This window comes from Suncus etruscus, assembly GCF_024139225.1.
Source record: "Suncus etruscus isolate mSunEtr1 chromosome X unlocalized genomic scaffold, mSunEtr1.pri.cur SUPER_X_unloc_8, whole genome shotgun sequence".
NCBI classification, from domain to species: Eukaryota; Metazoa; Chordata; class Mammalia; order Eulipotyphla; family Soricidae; genus Suncus; species Suncus etruscus.
This window is the reverse complement of record NW_026060328.1, coordinates 15960-35424: the sequence shown is the minus strand read 5'-3', so window position 1 is coordinate 35424 and position 19465 is coordinate 15960. Positions and strand designations below refer to the sequence as shown.

General features: G+C 39.5%; 1 protein-coding gene across 1 annotated transcript; it reads left to right on the top strand.

The window, feature by feature from the left end:
* Positions 1–647: 647 nt before the first annotated feature.
* LOC126000666 (ARL14 effector protein-like) lies at positions 648–14581 on the top strand. Its single transcript, XM_049767839.1, has 4 exons — positions 648–753; positions 2244–2392; positions 3693–3804; positions 14334–14581. The coding sequence occupies exons 1-4, from the start codon at positions 648–650 to the stop codon at positions 14579–14581; spliced, it is 615 nt and encodes a 204-aa protein (XP_049623796.1).
* The last annotated feature ends 4884 nt before the right edge of the window (positions 14582–19465 follow it).

Sequence of the window (19465 nt, the reverse complement as noted above, 5' to 3'; positions counted from 1 at the left end):
GGGAAGAAAATAGTGTTAAAAGTTATAGGAAAGTGGCCAAGATTGCTGGCGAGATTGCCGCCTGGTGTTTCCTATAAAGGCAAGCGTTTATCCAGAGAGTTTACTCAGTTTGTGGTGGTGATGAGTGAGAGTCTACCACTTGCAAGGCAGATACTCTGCCTGTGAGCTACCTCCCAGCTGGCGAATTTATTCATGAAATTGTTTACCCAAGATTCTCTGTAGAGAATGAGAGCACCAGAAGATATGGAATGTGGAGAAGCTCTAATTTTTAAAATCTCTCAGTGTGATTTTTATTTTCAGACATTTTAGGAAGCATTCTCTAAGAATAGGTTTGGCTGAACTGATACTACTTCATGGAAGTGGGGGACCTAGCAAGGATAGTATGGGGAAAACTACACAAATGGAGGAGGTCGGAAGGGTTTAGTTTCAGCTCAACTCAATTGAAGCTCAAGAGGACAGGATGGGATGTGGGGTGTGGAGTGGATACCTGGAGTTCTTCCTGCAATGGAAACTGTTTTATTCAAATAATTAGGCCACCTTTTTTTCTTAATTGGCACCCATCAATTAGTAAGTGTTCTTGAATCCTCTCAGGAAGACTGGCAAAGAGGGGCCAACATTGTCTTTCTGGCTGATTGTATTTCAACAAGATGGCTCCTAATCCCTGCAAAGACCATTCCAAGGTAAATCTGACAGGAGGCCTGGAAAACGTCCGCTTTTTTTGTGGGACAGGAAAAAGAGGTTCCAGTGTCAGTTGTGAGAAACAAATGCCCCTATGAAAAGGGAGGTCAGGAGAGAGTTAGGAAGAATCTACTATAAGGCTGTGGAAACAGATGGTAAGGTTAAGGAAACTGGTCACAGGAATAGTCTTCTTCCTCTCCCTCCTGCTACCATTTTGGAAGAGATTCTTCTGATAAATTAGAAGGAAGAACCAGTGTTGGGATTGTTAAGAATTTGGGAATTAGGGGTCTAGAGGAAGGCCAGCAGTCCATGTCAGGGTATGCTAGCCCAAGGAGCTGTGGGCAGACCTGGGGTTCTGTGAGTTTGGAGTGTGGTAATGCCAGCTGAGCTTGCTCACTAACTCAGGAAAGCAACACTCAAGTTGCTCTGATTGACACTGAGGTCTGTAGGTTGGACAGAGTAATAGAGGGAATGAGGAGAGTGTGGGGTGTGAGCATCTCCTCTGTCCTTTTGACAGGCTCACAAGCAGCCATGACTGTGTACTTAGCATCTGTGTTTCTTCTCTTCGTCAAATACATACATACATGCACACATGGCACCCTGTGTAGCAATAAAACATTTTGGAGTAAAGTTATGTGAATTTGGTTATATTTTTAATTTTTGGTTTTGAGGCCAATGTGACTATGCTCAGGGATTAATCCTGGCTCTGTGCTCAGAACTCATGCTTGATGAGTGTCGAGACCATATGTAGTGCTTAGGATCTAAACTAGGGTTGCTGTCTGCAAGGCAAGTACTTTAATTATTACAATTTTTGTTGGGAGTCATATGCAGCAGCACGCTGGAATTCCTGGGCACCATGGTACTGGGGAGCCTACATGTAAATGATGTGTTCCAGTCTTTAGCTATCTCCCTGGCTCAATAATGGGTATTTTTGCAATGGGATTTTGTGGAACACAAATGACTTCTACTAAGCACAGCTTGTATTAGACATTTGTTAAAAAATGTGGGTGAGGAGATGGGAACTTTTGGAGGCAGTTGTGGGGGTGGGAGCAGATCTCTGAGGAAGTGACAGCTGGACTAGGTCATAGATATAGTTTCACAATGTGATTGAGTGGTATAAGATGCATCGGTCTTGATTTTCTTTAAAGGAGCTATTGAAAGGGGAAAGCTCCTAGTCCTCTTAAGCAGCTGAGCCATGGCATCTTGGCTTCAAATAGGATTAAGGGATAGTTACTTGAGCATCACCAGGTGTGATTCTTGATAAAAGCTAGCTCAGAGTAAATCCTGAGCTCTGTATACCCTCCAAGAAAAAACAACAAAAGCAAACCCAAAAACAGTGTAAATGGTTTGCTCGTCTGCTCAGGACATAGGAGTGAGGAGCTGTGTGTTGCTGAGCATCGATCCCAGGCCTCTTGCAAATAAAGCATGTGTCCTCCAAGCCCTTTAACATTTCTCTCCAGTCCAGGAAAACTTACTTGGAAATTAGGTGAGATGTAAGGACATAACAGGATTGCATTACTAGGAATGGATATTATTACAGCCTCACTTTTTCTTTATTTTTCTAGTGATCCAAAAAATGAGTGAGCCATCACATCAACAGAGTGAACTGTCAGATCAACAGAGTGAACCATTGGATCAACAGAGCTCCCTGCAAGAGAATGAAACAGATGAGAATTCTGCTGAGAAAACCTATCAAATCAGGCAGAAGCAATCGGTATGACATATATAATTTTTGATACCGTGGAATGTGAGGAGTTGCCAATTTGGGCATATACGTGATGCTCAAGTATAGGTAGGCAGGTTCCTAGGTCTGAACCTCACAGAAAGGAGCTATATTTCTCCATGATGGTTGGGTGAACAAACCCACAGAAATGCCTGGTTTCAATGATTTGTTTTGGTCTTGGTGGTGTTGTTAGTGCTCAGGTCCTGCATGCAAAGCAAAACACCCAATATCTGTACTGTAACTATATCTCTTCAACTGCTTTTAGTTAACCAAGCAAACTATAAAGAAAAGCTTGCAATGCTAAAAGTCTCCCTCTCCAGCAGAATAAGGGCACAACAACAAAAACTACAAGAAAACAAGACAAATGCCCATTGCTCCCCTAGTAGAGCTTCCCAGACTTGTATATCTGGAAAGTCCTCTTTTTTCCCTAATAATAAAACATAGAGCTGAATCTGGAGAACTAGCACAGGGTATGAGTCACTTGCCTTACATATGATTGACTCTGGTTCAATCACTGGCTCCATAGATAGTCTCCCAAGCTCTGCCAGGAGTGCTCCCTGAGCACTGCTAGGGTTGACATCAAACCCTCAAATCCATCATAGGTATATACATATACAAGATAAAATAAAGGAGAACTTTCTTATGATTTGGGATATAGAATTTTCTATGGAAATTGGCCTGTGTATTGGGGGCCACTCAGATTATTTCCCTTTACAGATCTTGAAAGGGAGACTTTCTGCCTTAAGCATATGTTTTCTACGTTCAAAAAATTTTAGATTGATGATCCTCAGCTCTGAAAGGAAGTGTTTGGGCTGAAGAATCTACATCACTGTTTACCTGGCTTTTGATTTGGGGCCACATCCAGCAGTATTTGTGGTCTGCAACCAACTCTGTGCTCAGGGTCTCTCGTGATGGTCGTCTAGGGATCCTGTCATACTTGGAATCAAACTAGAACATTCTGCATGCAAAGTCTTTTAAAGTTTTTTTAGCTAACAACTACATATTACCTTGTCATATTTCTTTTACAGTTCTATAAAGATATATATCCTACTTGATTATTTTCGCACTATATTTCTTAAGTAAGAAACAAAGGCTTCCTTTGCAAAGTATTTTTTGTGGCCATTGAAAATCAGATTGAACATTTTTTGTAGGTAAAATGTCTGCTTTCTTATCACTGAGGTAAACCTGATAGAAAAAAACTACAATGTACAGTAATAATCATAACGGTACAGTGTAATATAAAAGAAAATCTAGTTTCTGCTATGAATACATTATATTTGTTTCATAACAGCAAATTGAGCAGCAGTTAAAAAGCCTGTCATTTGAAAACCCTGGACCGAAGATGACCGACTTTAATCCTGTACCCAGAAAACTGAGAAAGAAAGCACAGATGTCAAAGTTTTCCTGAGAAAAACAAGTAAGACTATGATTTATTTATTTGTTTGTGGGTTTATATGATCCACAAATGTTTGAGTTCTTCTTGATGAAACAAAAGGTCACTGCTTTTGAGTTTTAAAAATATGTTCTTCAGGGCCGGAGTCATAGCACAGTGGTAGGGCATTTGCCTTGCACGTGGATGACCCAGAAAGCCCCGGGTGGTTCAATCCCCAGCATCCCATATGGTCCCCCGAGCCTGCCAGGGCAATTTCTGAGTGCAGAGCCACCCTGAGCACCATTGGATGTGGCCCAATAACAACAACAAAAGAAGTCTTGAAAGCACAATATCACCCCATGCATCTGGAAGTAAGCAAGTTTAAGAGATAATGTAATGTAACAAATCTGTACTCCTAGATAGCATCATTGTTGGAGCTCTTCATTTTTTTAAGTCGGGGTCTGGAGATTATGGGGTAGGGGCCATACCTATTGATTTGCAGGGCCTAATTCATTATAGGACTTTCAGTTTGCTCTAGTGACCCATGAAACCATGGAATTCCGGGATCAAACTTGACTTGGCTGTTTACAATGCAAGTACCTTGACTCCTACCTATTCTATCTCTCTAGCCCTCAGTTTTTTGTTTTCCAGCTCTTAACAGAGACGTCTCTACTCTTCAGGAAATTAGCAGCAGCAGGTGTCAACAATCTCTGGCCCCAGGCTCTCCCTTCTGCACCCCTCCAATTTTCCTTTGTATTTAATGACCTGGGTTTAAACAGGTTTCATATTTCCACCCTTTTGTTGTTCTGATCTCTGCTTGATTACATACCAATCAGTTATAATTATGACAAGCTATCATATACGCATATGACAGACCATGGACTTGCTAATTGTCTGTCATCTAGAATGTGACCTGTTTTGCTTGTATGCTATGAGGATTTTTAGGATAGACCAATTGGATTATTTGGTAAATTGAATTCTTTATGTAAATGAAGATCTATCAGGAGGTTGCTTTTTTTTTAATAATCTATCCCCCGTTTCCTCATTTCCTCATCTTGTTCTTCCATTCTTATATCATTTTGTAACAATTTCAGGCCCAAAATGTTTTTTGGGGGATTTTGTTTTGTTTCCTATTTGCCACATCTGGCAGTTCTCAGGAGTTTATCCTGGCTCTACGCTCAAGAATCACTGAGTACCATAGATGTGGACCCCAACCCCCCAATAAATTTTTCTTTTTAGTACTATTATAATATTTTATAAATAGCTTTATTGATCTTGATTTGTATAGTGAAAAAGTGAAAAGAATCAAGTATGTTGTGTTCCTAGATGTGGTATTGCTCACTAGAAATACCACTGGAAACTTGGTTTTTCTTTCTTTTTTTATTTTTTATTTATTTTATTTTTAATATGATTTTTATTTTAATTATAGTAGCTTACATATCGCCCAGTCTTTCTAGAAATCAATATATATATTCCTTCAAAAACTGAACTGAGTTTCCAACCAAGGATGGAGACTCAGTTTTTTAAGGAATATTTATATTGCTTTCTAGAAAGACTGGACTAGATGGCATTTTTAACATTAGAGAATGAGAGTTTTCTTTCTCCCGACATCCACAGCAGCACTTTGTGATTTGTGCCTTTCCTGTGGTGTGAGATAATATCTCATTGTTGTTTTGCATCTCCCTGATGAATTGTGATTTGGAGCAATTCTATGTGCCTTTTGGTGATCTATATTTCTTCTTTGAAGAAATGTGTGTTCATTTCTTCTACCCATTTTATGATGGCATTGGATGTATTTCTCTTGTTCATTTCTGCTTGTGCCTTATATATCTTAGATATTTGCCTTTTATCAGATGTGTATTGGTGAATAGATTTTCTCATTCCATGGTCGCCCTTGTATTCTACTGATTGTTTCCTTTGAAGTGCAGAAGCTTCTCAGTTTAATGTAGTCCCATTTGTTTATCTCTGCTTCCACAAGGGTCAGTGGTGTTTCTTCCTGGAAAATGCCTGAATCAGTGTCATAGAGTTTTTTTGCCTAAGTTTCCTCTTTGTACCTTATTTGTTTTCAGGTCTGAAATCAAGATCTTTAATCTATTTTGATTTTCCTTTATGCATGGTGTTAAAGAGAGGTCTGAGTTCACCATTTTGCATGTAATTGAAAGGTTTTCCCAACATCACTTGTGTGCTTTTTTAATATATATCTTTATTTAAGCACCATGATTGCAACCTGTTTTATAGTTGGTTTTCACTCATAAAAAAGAACACCCCCATTCACCAGTGCAACCTTCCCACCACCAATGCTCCCCACCTCCTTCCTCCCACACTCCCTGCCTGAAGTTGAGACAGGCATTCTATTTCTCTCTCACTACTGTTGTCATGATAGTTGTTATTGTAGTTATTTCTCTAACAGTACTCACCACTCTTTGAAGTCAACACCACTTGTTGAAGAGGCTTTTTCCTTGCTCCATCTTGTATTTGTTTCCCTTTATCAAATATTACTTGGCTGTATACGTGATGGTCAGTCACAGAATACTCAAGTCTGTTCCTTTGATCTGAGGGTCTGTCTTTATTCCAATAGAATGCAGTTTTCATTACTATTGTTTTATAATATGACTTAAAGTTGGGGAAAATTATGCCTCCCATCTTCTTTTTCCTAAGGATTGCTTTAGTGTTTGTGGATGATTGTTGTTCCTCATGAATTTCAGGAGTGTTTTACCCACTTTCAAAAATGTCATCGGTATCTTTAGAGGTATTGCATTAAACCTGTACAGTGCTTTGGGAAGTATTACCACTTTACTAAACACATATATTGTTTCTAGAAGCTTTTTGGTAGAGTCTTCAGGATTTTCTAAATATAGTATCATGTCATTTCCAAACAGTGAGAACTTGACTTCTTCCTTTCCTATCTTGATGCCTTTGATATCTTTTGCTTGACTAATTGCTATGTTGAATAAAAGTGGCCAGAGGGAGAAACCTTGACTTTTGCCATACCATAGAGGGAAGGCTTTTAGTTTTTCCCTATTGAGTATAATATTTGCCATGGGCTTGTACTAAATGGCTTTGACTATATTGAGAAAAGGTCCTTTAATTCTCATTTTGTGAGTATTTTTTTTTCATTAGTGAGTGTTGGACATTATCAAATGCTTTCTCTACATCTATTGATATGATCTATGGTTTTTATTTTTCCTTTTATTGATATGGTATATTACATTAATTGACTTGTATATGTTATACCATTCTTGCGTCTCTGAAATGAACCCTACTTGGTCATGGTGTATGGCTTTTTTGATGAACTGTTGGATCCTATTTACTAGGATTTCATTGAGGATCTTTGCATCTGCATTCATTAAGAATATTGGCGTGTAGTTCTCTATTTTGGTGGCATCTCTGTCTGCTTTTGGTATCAGGGTGATGTTAGCTTCATAAAAACTATTTGGGAGGGTTTCTGTTTCTTCAGTTTTCTGAGCAAGCCTGAAAAGAATAAGCAGTAGGTCTTCTTGGAAGGGTTGAAAGAATTTGTTAGTGAATCTATCTGGGCCTGGGTTTTTGTTTTTGGGAGGACTTTTGATTACCATTTTAATTTCCTTAATACTGAAAGGTCCGTTGAGAAATGCAGATCACCTTGGTTCAACCTTAGAAAGTTATAGGAGTTCAAGAATGTATACATTTCTCCCAGGTTCTCTTGTTTTCTGGTATAGAGTTTCTCAAAGTAATCTCCCATTACCCGTTATATTTCTGTAGTGTCCGTACAACTTGACTTCTGAGGCACAATTGTGAATGGGATTTTTTGGTAACGTCTTTTTATTCTCTTTCATCTCCCCCTTTTCATGTCTAATTTGGATTATTAACCTTCTCTTTCTTTGTGAGTCTGCTAGTGCTTTAACTATCTATCTATATGCTAGTGGATTTGGATTATTAATCTTCTTATAATTTGGATTATTAATCTCTTTCTTTGAGTCTGCTAGTGGTTTATCTGTTTCTTCTAGTGGTTTATCTATTTGTCTATTTATCTACCTAGCTATCTGGCTTATTTTTCAAAGAAGCAACTCTTGCTTTCATTGATCTTTTGGATTGTTTTGGGTTTCATGTTCATTAATTTCTGCTCTGAGGTTCATTATTTTCTTCTGTGTGCCTATATTTGGATCATTTTATTGATAATTCTACAATTTTAAGCTGTTTTATTTATGTTATAAACATTATAGATATATTATAGATTATAGATATATAAGTTAATTATGTAGGCTCTTCTGGATTGTTTTGGGTTTCATGTTCATTAATTTCTGCTCTGAGGTTCATTATTTTCTTCTGTCTGCCTAAATTGGATCATTTTATTGATAATTTTACAATTTTAAGCTGTTTTATTTATAAGTTATAAATATTATAGATTTATAAGTTAATTATGTAGGCTCTTTATTCCTGATGAATGCTTGCAAAATGCTATACATTTTCATCTTTTGCTTTTTGCTGTATTGTACACATTCTGCTAAATCTGTCTTCATTTTTATTTGTTTCCAGGAATCTTTTGATTTCCTCTTTGATCTCATCTCTAACCCACAGTAATGAGCTGTTTAATTTTCAGGTATTAAGTTTCTTCTCTGTGTCTGTTGATAATTTACTTGTCATTTTAGTGCATGATAATCTCAGAATGTAGATCTGATACAATTTGTATCCTCTTGATTTTATGGAGGTATGTTTTGTGGCCCAGCATGTGGTCTATTTTAGAGGATGCCCCATGTGTATTGGAGAAGAATGTATATTTAGCTTTTTGTGGCTGAAGAGCCCTCTACATATATCTACCAAGCCACTCTCGTACATTTCTTCTCTCAAAGCCCATATATCCTTGTTGAGTTTCAGCATGGTTGGCTTATCAAAGGCGTGACAGGGAGGTATTGGAGACTCCCATTATTATTATGCTATTATTAATGGTTTCTTTAAAATCTATCAGAGGTTGTTTTAAATATTTTGCTGACCTCTTATTGGGTGCATATGTTTAGGAGTGTTATTTCCTTTAGTACATATCCCTTGATTAAGAAATGGCCATCTATATATCTTAAAAGCTTTTTAAGCTTAAAGTCTGTGTTGCCTGAGTTTAGTATGGCCACCCCAGATTTTTAAGGGTATAGTTTGCTTGTCCATTGACATTGAGAGGGATATTTGTCAAGGGATTAAGTGTCTTCTTATCCATTGTAGGAGTTTGATGTGTTTGTTTGGTCTGCCTTGGCTCAGAGTAGATCCTTCAGCTCTTATTTTAAAGTTGGTTTTGAGTATGTAAAGTTTCTGAGCTGTTGTTTGTTCATGAAGCTCTGTATCCTTCTATCAAACCTGATTTCAAGTCTGCCTGGGTGAAGTATCTTTGGCGAAACATTGATTTCATTGAGTTTTGTTTTGTTTTGTGTTTTTGGGTCACACCCGGCAATGCTCAGGAGGTATTCCTGGCTCTATGCTCAGAAATCGCTCCTGGCAGGCTCAGGGGACCATATGGGATGCCGGGATTTAAATCACCGACCTTCTGCATGAGAGGCAAAAGCCTTACCTCCATGCTATCTCTCTGGCCCCATTTCATTGAGTTTTGTCTCTATATCTCACCAGTGTCTTCAAGTCTTGAGAGATGCCAGTGATAAATCTGCTGTAAATCTTGAGTATGCCTCTTTGTATATAATTTCCCTTTTTTCATCATACTAATGTTAGTATTCTATCTCTATCTGTGGTTTTCATCATTGTGACTACTATGTGCCTTGGGTTGTTTCTTTGTACTCTTTAGGCATCCAGAATACTATTGCACACACTCTGTAGTTCTGGAATTTCTCAGCAATGTTGTCCTTGACTGTTGGTTATTCAACTGGGTTTTCTTCCTGGGTCTCTGGGACACCAATTATTCTTATCTTGTTTCTATTGAGTTTATCGTCATCTGTTTACTTTCTTTGAGGACTTTTTTATCGTCTTCTATTGTGTAGAGCTGTTATGCAGCTCATCTTTTATATCACTGATTCTGTCCTCAGTGGCTGTTACTCTGCTGGTGAGGCTTTAGAGTGAGGTTTTCATTCTACCTACCTTGTTTTTACGTCCGGATATTTCTGTTTAAATTTTTCTCATTTCTACTCTCTTATCCTCTTGAGTCTTCTGGTCTGTGTCTTCCATCATATCTTTAAGTTTGATGAACAGTTCTCTCTAAAATCCTGATCAGAGACGGTATGTCGGTGCCATGTGTTGGGTGGGTCTCCAGAACTAGGATCTTCAGTCACAAGGTGTGGTAGGGTTCTGTTTTCCCACTGTGAATTTTGATATATGGTGCTGCTGTTAAGTATTGTGGTACAGCTCCTCGACTGGAAGAATGTGCAGACATGGAGCAAAGCAGAGTGGCTGTGCTCTTGCTGGTCTCTCACTGAGCTGAACTCTAACTGGGGATTTATTTTCCCCAAACTCTGCCCCAGTCGACAGGCAGATAGGTCTGGGTTCATGTAATGGAGGTTAATCCAATCTTTGACAACTGCTCAAGGCTGTGATCTTGCTGTTCTCACACTCAACTGAACTTTAACTGGCAATTTTTTAAAGCTAATTTTGTTTTTATTTATTGTATTTGTTAGTTTTCCTTATATTCCACCTATCAGTGGAGTCATTTTTACTAAGAAAAATACTTTTTGTTTAGTTTTTGTTTAGTCTTGTTTGGGCCACACTCAGTGGTTCTCAGAGTTATTTTTGGCTCTGTACTCAGGAATCACTCTTGGCATGCTCAGAAAACCATATGAGATGCTGTGGATCAAACTTGGGTTGGCCACATGCAAGGCAGGCACCTTATCTGCTGTACTATTTCTCTAGCCTCAGGGTAATAGTCTTTTATCTTTCTTCCTTCCTTCCTTCTTTCCTTCCTTCCTTCCTTCTATCCTTGCTTCTTTCCTTCCTTCCTTCCATCCTTCCTTCCTTCCTTCCTACCTTCTTTTTGGTTTTTGGGTCACACCTGACAGCACTCGGTTTACTCTTGTCTCTATGCTCTGAAATCGCTTCTAGCAGGCTCAAGGGACCATATGGGATGCTGGGATTCGAACCCCATCCTTCTGCATGCAAGGCAAATGCCCTACCTTCATGCTATCACTCCAGCACTCAGGGTAATATTTTTTAAGTTCATTCATGTTGTTGCCAAGGATAGGATTTACTTTTATTTGTTATTTATTTATTCATTCATTAGTTAATAAACACTTAGGTTTTCTCTGGCTCTTGGCTATTTTACGTATTGAGTCAGTGAACCAGGGGGGTGCATTGAGCTCTTGGTGTTTTTATATTATACAGGTGAGGGCTCAGAAGGGGAATGATTGAGTCATATGGGAATAGCTTTATGAAGCTATTCAGCCTCAATGATGGATCTCAAGTTCTTATTTATAATAGGAAAGCAAATTGCAGAAGTAGAATATGCATAGGGAAACAAATGCATGAGCCATCACTAAAATCAGGCGATGGTTTTGTTTGCTAGTTTCTATTTTGATTTTTTGGCTACACTCTGTAGTGTTCAGGGCTTACTCTTGGGTCTGTGCTCAGAGATCACTCCTGGTGGGCTTGGGGTAATATATGGGGTACTGGGTATAGAGACTTTGTCAGCTATGTGCAAGGCAAGCTCCCTGCTTGCTGTACCACCTCTCTGTCCCATATTTTCTTTCCTCTTTCTTTTTTAAATTTAGACACATGGTTGCTTATAATCAGTTATTTCTGGAAATTAACATTCCAACACCATTCCATGGCAAGTGTAACATTCCCTCAATATTGTCATTAGTTTCCCAATTTCCCCAAAGCCTGACCCTTCCTTGGCTTAGTATAACTTACTTAATATTGTTTGGTACAACTAAATAATAATGGAATTATTAAAAAAAAAAAACTAAAAGAAAATGTATGAAACTTGTTGTATCTCACAATGGGGTAGTATGGCATTCTCTGAAGGTTTACTAAGTTGTTTATTTCTTTGTCTGTGAAACCATGTATTCTTCCATCAAAGCGGAAAGTGAGTTTTGCGGGGTACAGTATTTTAGGTGAAGCATTTATTTCATTCAGTCTTGTCACAATGTCCCACCACTGCTCTCTGGCATTGAGTGTTTCTGGTGACAGGTCTGCTGTAAATCTCAAGGATGCTTGCTTGAATGTAATTTCCCCTTTTGATCTTGCTGTTTTCAGAATTCTGTCTCTATCGGTGGGATTTGTCATTGTGACTAGGATGTGTCTTGGCGTCGTTTTTCTGGGGTCTCTTTTGGTTGGTACTCTTCGAGCATGCAGGATTTGATCACATATGTTCTTTAGCTCTGGAAGTTTCTCTTTAATGATGTTCTTGACCGTTGATTCTTCCTGGAAATTTTCTTCCTGGGTTTCTGGGACTCCAATGATTCTTAAGTTGTTTCTGTTGATATTATCATAGACTTCTCTCTTCATCTGTTCCCATTCTTTGACTAATTTTTCCATTGTCTGTTCATTTGCTTTAAGTTTTTTTTCCAACCTCTCCTGATGTATGGAATTGTTATGTATCTCATCTTCCACAGCACCAAGTCTATTCTCAGCTTCTGATACCCTGTCCCAGAGCTTATCCATTTTGTCATTCACTTTGTTTACTGACTTTTTCAGACCTGTTAGTTGACATGTTATTTCAGTTTGGAGTTTTGTGATTTCTGTCTTCATAGTTTCTTGGTTCTTATTAGTGTTCTGTTCAACTCAATCCATGGTTTCTTTGAGTTCTTTGAGCATCTTCCATATTGCTAGTCTAAAGTCCTTATCTGAGAGGTTGATTAGTTGGTTGGTCATTTTCTGGTCCTCAGAATTGTCTTCTTCATTCTCTATGTCTGATGCTGGCCTGTGTTGTTTCCCTATTGTCACACTTGTGGCTTTTTCTACGTGTTGTGGTGGTATTCATTGGCTATATGATGCAGGCAGCACACTCCTCTGGCTCCGCCCTTTCTGGATGGGCCGACTTGCCTCTAAGGGAGGGGCGTCTTCCGTGGATGAAGCTTCACACAGGATTAAATCTTAGGCCTTTGCATGCAGCAGAGACAACAGTCCGGAGAGAAATGCTTGCTTCTGTGATCCAGCACGGTTCTTAGTGTGATTTTTTTCTTCTTGTTGCAATGGTGTTCTTTTCTTAGAAAGAGCGCAGGGTCGCTCGATTGCTTGCTGGGTAGCTTCAGAATGCAGTTTTTTGGGGGGTTCACTTCCCAGGGCTCTGAGGAGGTCTGCTCGCTGGGTAGTTTCAGAATGCAGTTTTTGGGGGTTCACTTCCCAGGGATCCACTCGCTGGGTAGCTTCAGAATACAGTTTTTTGGGGTTCGCTTCCCAGGGCTCTGAGGAGAGCTTCCAGAGTTCAGGAAAGACAGAGAAGAACAGAGCAGGGCTCCCTTCAGGTCCTCAGTTTCCTCAGAAGAAGCACTGCCAGGTGGGGACTCTGCAAGTGAGTCAGTCAGCACTTTACCTGGCAGTTCCCCCGGTCAGCCATTTCTTACTCACTCACCTGCTCGCTGGGCAGCTCCAGAATCTAAGTTTTTTATTTCTTTTTGAGCATTCTGTCACTGACTTTTATTTCTTGAGCTAATGTGATAATTTTACAATTATGGGGTGTCTTTGCAGTCCAGGACTTGAGGATCTGTGGAGTTGGGCCAGTGGCTAATATGGCAAATGTGTTTGTTCATGGCTATGGTTACCAGGACTTTTGGAAGTTTACAAGCATGCTGGGATGGGGAGTGAGGCTTTGGAAGGGGGGGCTGCTTGCTCAGGCTCCGATGTATCCCTAGAGTTGACACTCACAAAACAGTAACACCTGCAGTTTTCAGCAGCTAGGAATCTCTGCAGTGTAGTGCAAAAGTCGTGAAGCTATACCATTTGTCTAGAAGTAGTTGTAGGGTAGGTATATCTGTGTGTGCATATGACAGGACATTAGGAAGGCCAAGGACGTGTCCCAGAGTTCAATCAGCTCTGAGTTTTATTTCTATCCATGAGTTTTTGCTACCGTTTGCTTTTCTTTCAAGAGCTAGTTGAGTTTTATGTCACTGCCACCTGGGGAAACATGGCTGGCTTCCTTCTGTTAAAGAATGAAAGAAATTGCATAATTTATTATGTACTACCCCAGCAATCAACTCTTGGAGGAGTGGGTTGGTGCTCAGGAATTCTAGCTATTTACCACGATCTGGGTTTAATTTTAGGAACAAAGAATGAGGTACTACTTGAGCCCTGCAGTGTTGGGGGATTACTGGGACTACACTGCACAGTGCTTAGGGTTTTTCTGGGGCTCAGTATTGATATTTGGGAACCATGATCCAATTAGGATCTGCATGTGCAAGGTACTGCCAGCCACATTTCCAGATTTCTGTTTGATTTTAGGGAAGGTGTCAGAGTAAGACATTGTCTAATTAACCTCTGTGGGTATAAACATTGCCCAGCATACTGGGGTATGAAGTGCACTTGATGACAAGCCTGGCTGGATTTCTCAGGACATCCCTGCACTCAAATGCTCTACAGTACTCTGGGTCAGCTCTGCTCCATAGTGTCAACACTGTGGCAACTTCCCAGTCTCTTCTGAACCTGGCACACCACATCATGCAAATCTTTTCCTTTCTCTCTACAGACCCCAGAGGAAATATGACGAGAGTGGCAAGCTGCTCTGCAATGGCGTAGACCTGTGTGATTGTCTGGATCCAAACTGCCTGCGCTGCTTCTACCCCTGCCCCAAGTGCAACTCCACGAAGTGTGGGCCTGAGTGCCGCAACAACCGGTGCTGGGTATATGATGACATGGTTAATGAGTCCGTGGAAGTCGTCAGTACCCTGCCCTTCAGTGTCCCAGAGTAGGGCTGCTCCTCCACACCCCATAGCTCCGTGCTCCAACACACTCAAGTTCGTGTATTTTTCCTCTTGAGGAGTTCTGGAGTGAGTGGGGAAGGGGAGTGCTGACGTATGTTCTCTGGAGCCCTGGAATTCTGGAGGTATCTTGCTGTGACTTCAGATTTTGTCACTTGACCTGAAAGTATCGTTACAAATAGATTTTTTTTCTTCTGTTCTTGACAACCCTCTGGGTTTAGGCCTTCTATTAAACACACTTTTCTTTACTGTATTAAGATTTCTTAATGCAAATACTTTAAGTTACTTTGTTTTGTAACTTAAATTTTTGTTCAGTTTCTTTTCTTTGTTTTTGTCAGGGCTTCCAAATGATTCAGGGGTTTCTCTGAACAAACACCCTTGTAGTTCTCTCACAACTGGGCTATCTGGTCAGTACAAGGGCCTGAGGACACAATAATATTCTGAGCCAAGAGGGCCCTGGGGAAGTTTGGGAGGCCATGCAGTACCAGGGTCAGGTACATATCATCTCTGTGCTATCTCTTCAGTCTCATTTTTTTTTTTTTGGTTTTTGGACCACACCCTGTGACGCTCAGGGGTTACTCCTGGCTATGCGCTCAGAAGTTGCTCCTGGCTTCTTGGGGGGACCATATGGGATGCCGGGGATCGAACCGCGGTCTGTCCTAGGCTAGCGCAGGCAAGGCAGGCACCTTACCTCCAGCGCCACCGCCCGGCCCCTAGTCTCATATTTTTTAAAGTATAAATTCACACTTGAATATTTTCAGTCTCAGAAACAAGTTTTTCTTGCAGAAAGGTAAATTTACTTATTATATGACTTGTTCAGTCTCCTGCATAACACTCCTGCTGACTCCAAAGTACGATATGGAATTTAAAAAAAAAGCAAGACTTGGTGACTGTCCTATGAACTCTCTCTGTCTCTGTCTCTTTCTTCCTTCCTCCCCTGCCCACACCCCTTCTTTTCTCCCTCGCTTTCATTCTTCTTTCTCCCAAGGTCAAACTTGGTAATTCTTCGATTTAGATTTGTATCTAATTTTTAAAATAGAGAAACCAGAACTTGAAAATCCCCCTAGCCAGTGTGTTATTGTTGGTGGTGTTTTGTTTTGTTTTAAGATAAACATTTTAGGATTAGTATTTCAGACGCATAGTTTTCAAATGGAGAAACTTATTACACAAAAGTATGTCTGTTGTAAAAATGCTGGTGGAGAAGCACACTTTGCTTTTTCTACTCTGATACTTAGTAGGAGATACTGATACTGCTGATTATAGGATCACACTTTGAGAGACCCTCTTGTAAGCTACATTAGACACATAATTAATGGAAATATTTAAATAGAGGTTGGTTGTTTTTTGATGGCTGTTTAGTTTTTGTGCCACACCTGCTCAGATTACTTCTTGCAGTGCTTGGGGACCCTATAGGTTAGTGGATATTGAGCTCATGTTGGCTATGTTCAAGCCCTAGCTGCTGTACTACTTCTCCAGCCCCATTTACTTTACCACCTGAGCTATATTTCCAGCCCTGAGAAACTTAACCAAAGTAAAAAAAGTTATAGAGTTTCCAGTTTCTTTTCCCTCCACTTTCTTATTTCAAATGCACTTATATTTCTACAATTGCACGTGGCAGGGAAGATGCCTGATAGTTTTGGGCTTCTTGGCACTGTGATTTGAAACTAGAGTCTTTAAATCCAGCTGTGATGATAGTTTTCTTGTATGTATAGCAGAGGAACTGCCCAAGAATTTACTGGGCTTCCCAGATTTCACTCACTTTTTCTGCTTTTTTTTTTTTTTTTTGTGAATCGAGCATGGTGCTAGTGGTCCCAAGCTAACACCCTTCACCTATCTGTACAGAAATTACTAACATTCTTTCCCATAAATAAGACTTCAGAGTGCCCCTCAGAAAGACATTGTCCTGAAGCTGGGCTAAATGTATGTTTTGGGAAAGGAATAGTGTGCTGGGTTTTGACTTTTGGGATTGTGCTTTTAGAATAAATGTTATTTGGTAAACAACTGGCCAACTAAATTGTACTTTAATTACTAATTTTAGAACCATGTAGCATTCAATTTGACAGCACATCTTTAGAGAGAATTGGTTGACAAATATCAATTCTACTGGTGTTTGGTAGTGAGATGGGACAGGTATGGAGACAAACCCATCTGGTTCCTGTCTTTCAAGGGAATAGAGACTAAAGTTGGTACTTTTAGGAGTGAATTTGTCTTTTTTATAGATGAGGAAAAGTAGACCCAGTGAGAGAAATGACGTAGTGAAGGACCCAAAAGTAAACTCTGATGTTTTGAATCCCATGGGTGTTCACATACGGACCACTTATTTTATAAGTGTGCTGGAACTCCCCAAGGTGTTTTGAACAGTACACTTTCCTGAACTGTATCCAAAATCTTGTAATTAGATGCTCTAGAAGCAAGGACTGGAAACCCATATTTTAGAGCAAACACTCTAGATTGAGAAACACAGCCTTGTCTCCAGTTGTCATACTTTTTTATTCAAAAATAAACTTAGGAGTCTCTGGGCTTTGCTTAGTGGTAAAAAGGTCTTGCCTAGCAAGCTTCAGGACATGAGCTGGGCCCCCATGTTGCGTCCACGTGCTGAGCATAGTCTCAACAACTTTACTGAAGTTTGGGACCCCAGGTGCCACCACAAACTCAGCTGACTGTAGCTATGCAGGTATGAGCAGCAAAACTGAAGTGTGCATGTGCAAACCCCTGGAGAGCACCACACCTGAAGCTGTGTGAGCATTGTGACCATTATTCATGTTCCAGAATGTATGCGAACTGGGTGGGTCACTGCTGGGTATGTATATAAGCGCTGTAATGGAGCATGTATACCACTTTCCTGAGCCCCTGCACTATTGCCAAGTATTCTAGTACTGCAATCTCGATGTAGAACCCCAGGTGAGCACCATAACAAAATTCCAGTACCACAGCCAGGAGTGGATATGACCCCTGTTATTCCAACAAAAATTACGAAGGGATAGGGAAAATAGCAAAGACTTTTTGAAGTTTTAGCAAATTGACATGAGAGTATCTTCCTAGACTTTTGTCATCTTATCTTAAAAATGAAATATGATCATCTAGTTTAGAAATGATCTTTAAAATTTGCATTTACCCAATTTTGTTGGTGACTTTTCCAAGTGAAGTAAAAAATAAAGTTAAGGAGTTGCATAATTACTAAGCATGCGTCTAATGGATATTATAAATGTGCTAGTGCTAGTTAAACTTTTCATAAAATTTTTAGAATTAGGGTTATGTCCTTTTTAATGCCAGCTCAGTGCATTTTAAAAACATTTCTATTCAAATTGATTTTTTCAAAAATATATGTGGGGGATTTTCAGAATTATGTGATGTTCTAATTTCATCAAAAAGTGAACAATTGCTCTTTAGTTATCTGAGCTAAATTTAGATTAACAAGGAAGATTACATTAGTGAAGGAACTGTCTAGTCAGTATAAGGCTTCTTCTGACTGGTTACCTTTCATTGCTGATGGCATGTCTCCCCGAATATATAAGAGAATTGTAAAGAAAGCCTCTTCACAGGTCTTTTAAATATAAACTGTTATCCCAGTTATCCTTACCTATTCCTGCAAGATTTTACAACTGGGTGGCCTAGCACATTAATTTACAGAGTAATTTTGAGTTTAATTCATAAGAATTTAAAGCATATCTCTCAGGTGTCTAAGCCTCCAGGCCCTGATCTGGACCCAGGGTCCAAACAGGTAGAGCTGCAGGGATATCATTTGTAGGAAAATCTTTGGGTGTTTGCTTGCAATTTTAGGATGTAAATAGTGTAGAGTTGGATAGTTTGCATTGGTTGTCACAGCTGGAATTTCTGTAATACTTTTGATATCTGCAACATTTCCTGAATAGAGCTACAGCGTTTGGTCAGGGTCAGACATACTCTTACCCACTCAGGTAGAGGGTTGTGCAGTGCCTTTCCTAAAGACTACACTGCCAGCAGTACCTCTTGAGTTGCATAGAAAGGATACATTGCAAGTAGGTGTGTGATGCAAGACTTTATGTTGAAAACTTTTAAAAAGTAAAATTGATAACATACATATTTCAAGTAGAATTTCTTTGTTTTGTGACTTTTGTTTTTATTTTTAAACATTTTTATATCATAGCTGCAAACAGAATGGCATCTTTGTGGAAGCTGAAATCCCCATTGGACTTTGATAGCAAAGCAAAACTAGACTTGCAGAGTCAGGAATGGATTTCTCTCATCTTTCTGACATTCTCCAGAAGTACTTGTTGGACTTTAGGGAAAGCACTTGGATCTGATCTGGAGTTGAAGGAAATTTATTTTCAACCTATTTTCACAAGAAATGTGCTCATTTTTGCAAGGATAGAGCAAAGGCCAGGAAGACGGCATCTGCCTAGAGGCTCTTGGTACCTCTGTGTCTGATAAGAACCAAGGTATAAGATACAAGGAGAACTGTAAAGAGCTGAGAGTACTTGATTGTTTTAACTGAAACAGAATCTGTATCACCTACCTTTGGGTGATACAGATACTGCCATCATGCCTAAAGTGCATTGTGAGAAAGGAAAATAGGAGGCATGACTCCCCCTCCCTTTGAATAGCTGCAAAGTCAGCATCTAAATCTAGCTTTAAACATTTTATTCCATAGTTGGAAACAGGAAGGCATTAAATGATTCTTACGGTTTTTTTTTTCATATAACTTTAGAAAATGAGGGTCACTGGCACTTCGTAGATATTGATAAATGTGTTCCTTAAATCTTTGTAGAAAAGGAGTATTACTTGCATGTGCTTGGCTCCCTTTACATATGAATTTGAGTTGAAAGGAAATGGGATTTGTGAAATAAAATAAATTTCTTGTACTTCCCCCTTCGTTCTCTAGAGGACATCTAGGGC

What these genes read in the sequence shown, in the direction of transcription:
- LOC126000666 (XM_049767839.1), top strand. Translation starts at nt 648, where the DNA reads ATGGCTCCTAATCCCTGCAAAGACCATTCCAAGGTAAATCTGACAGGA. An exon ending in AAGAGGTTCCAGTGTCAGTT is followed by an intron (nt 754 to 2,243) that starts GTGAGAAACAAA and finishes TTATTTTTCTAG; the next exon opens with TGATCCAAAAAATGAGTGAG. An exon ending in AGCACAGATGTCAAAGTTTT is followed by an intron (nt 3,805 to 14,333) that starts CCTGAGAAAAAC and finishes CACCACATCATG; the next exon opens with CAAATCTTTTCCTTTCTCTC.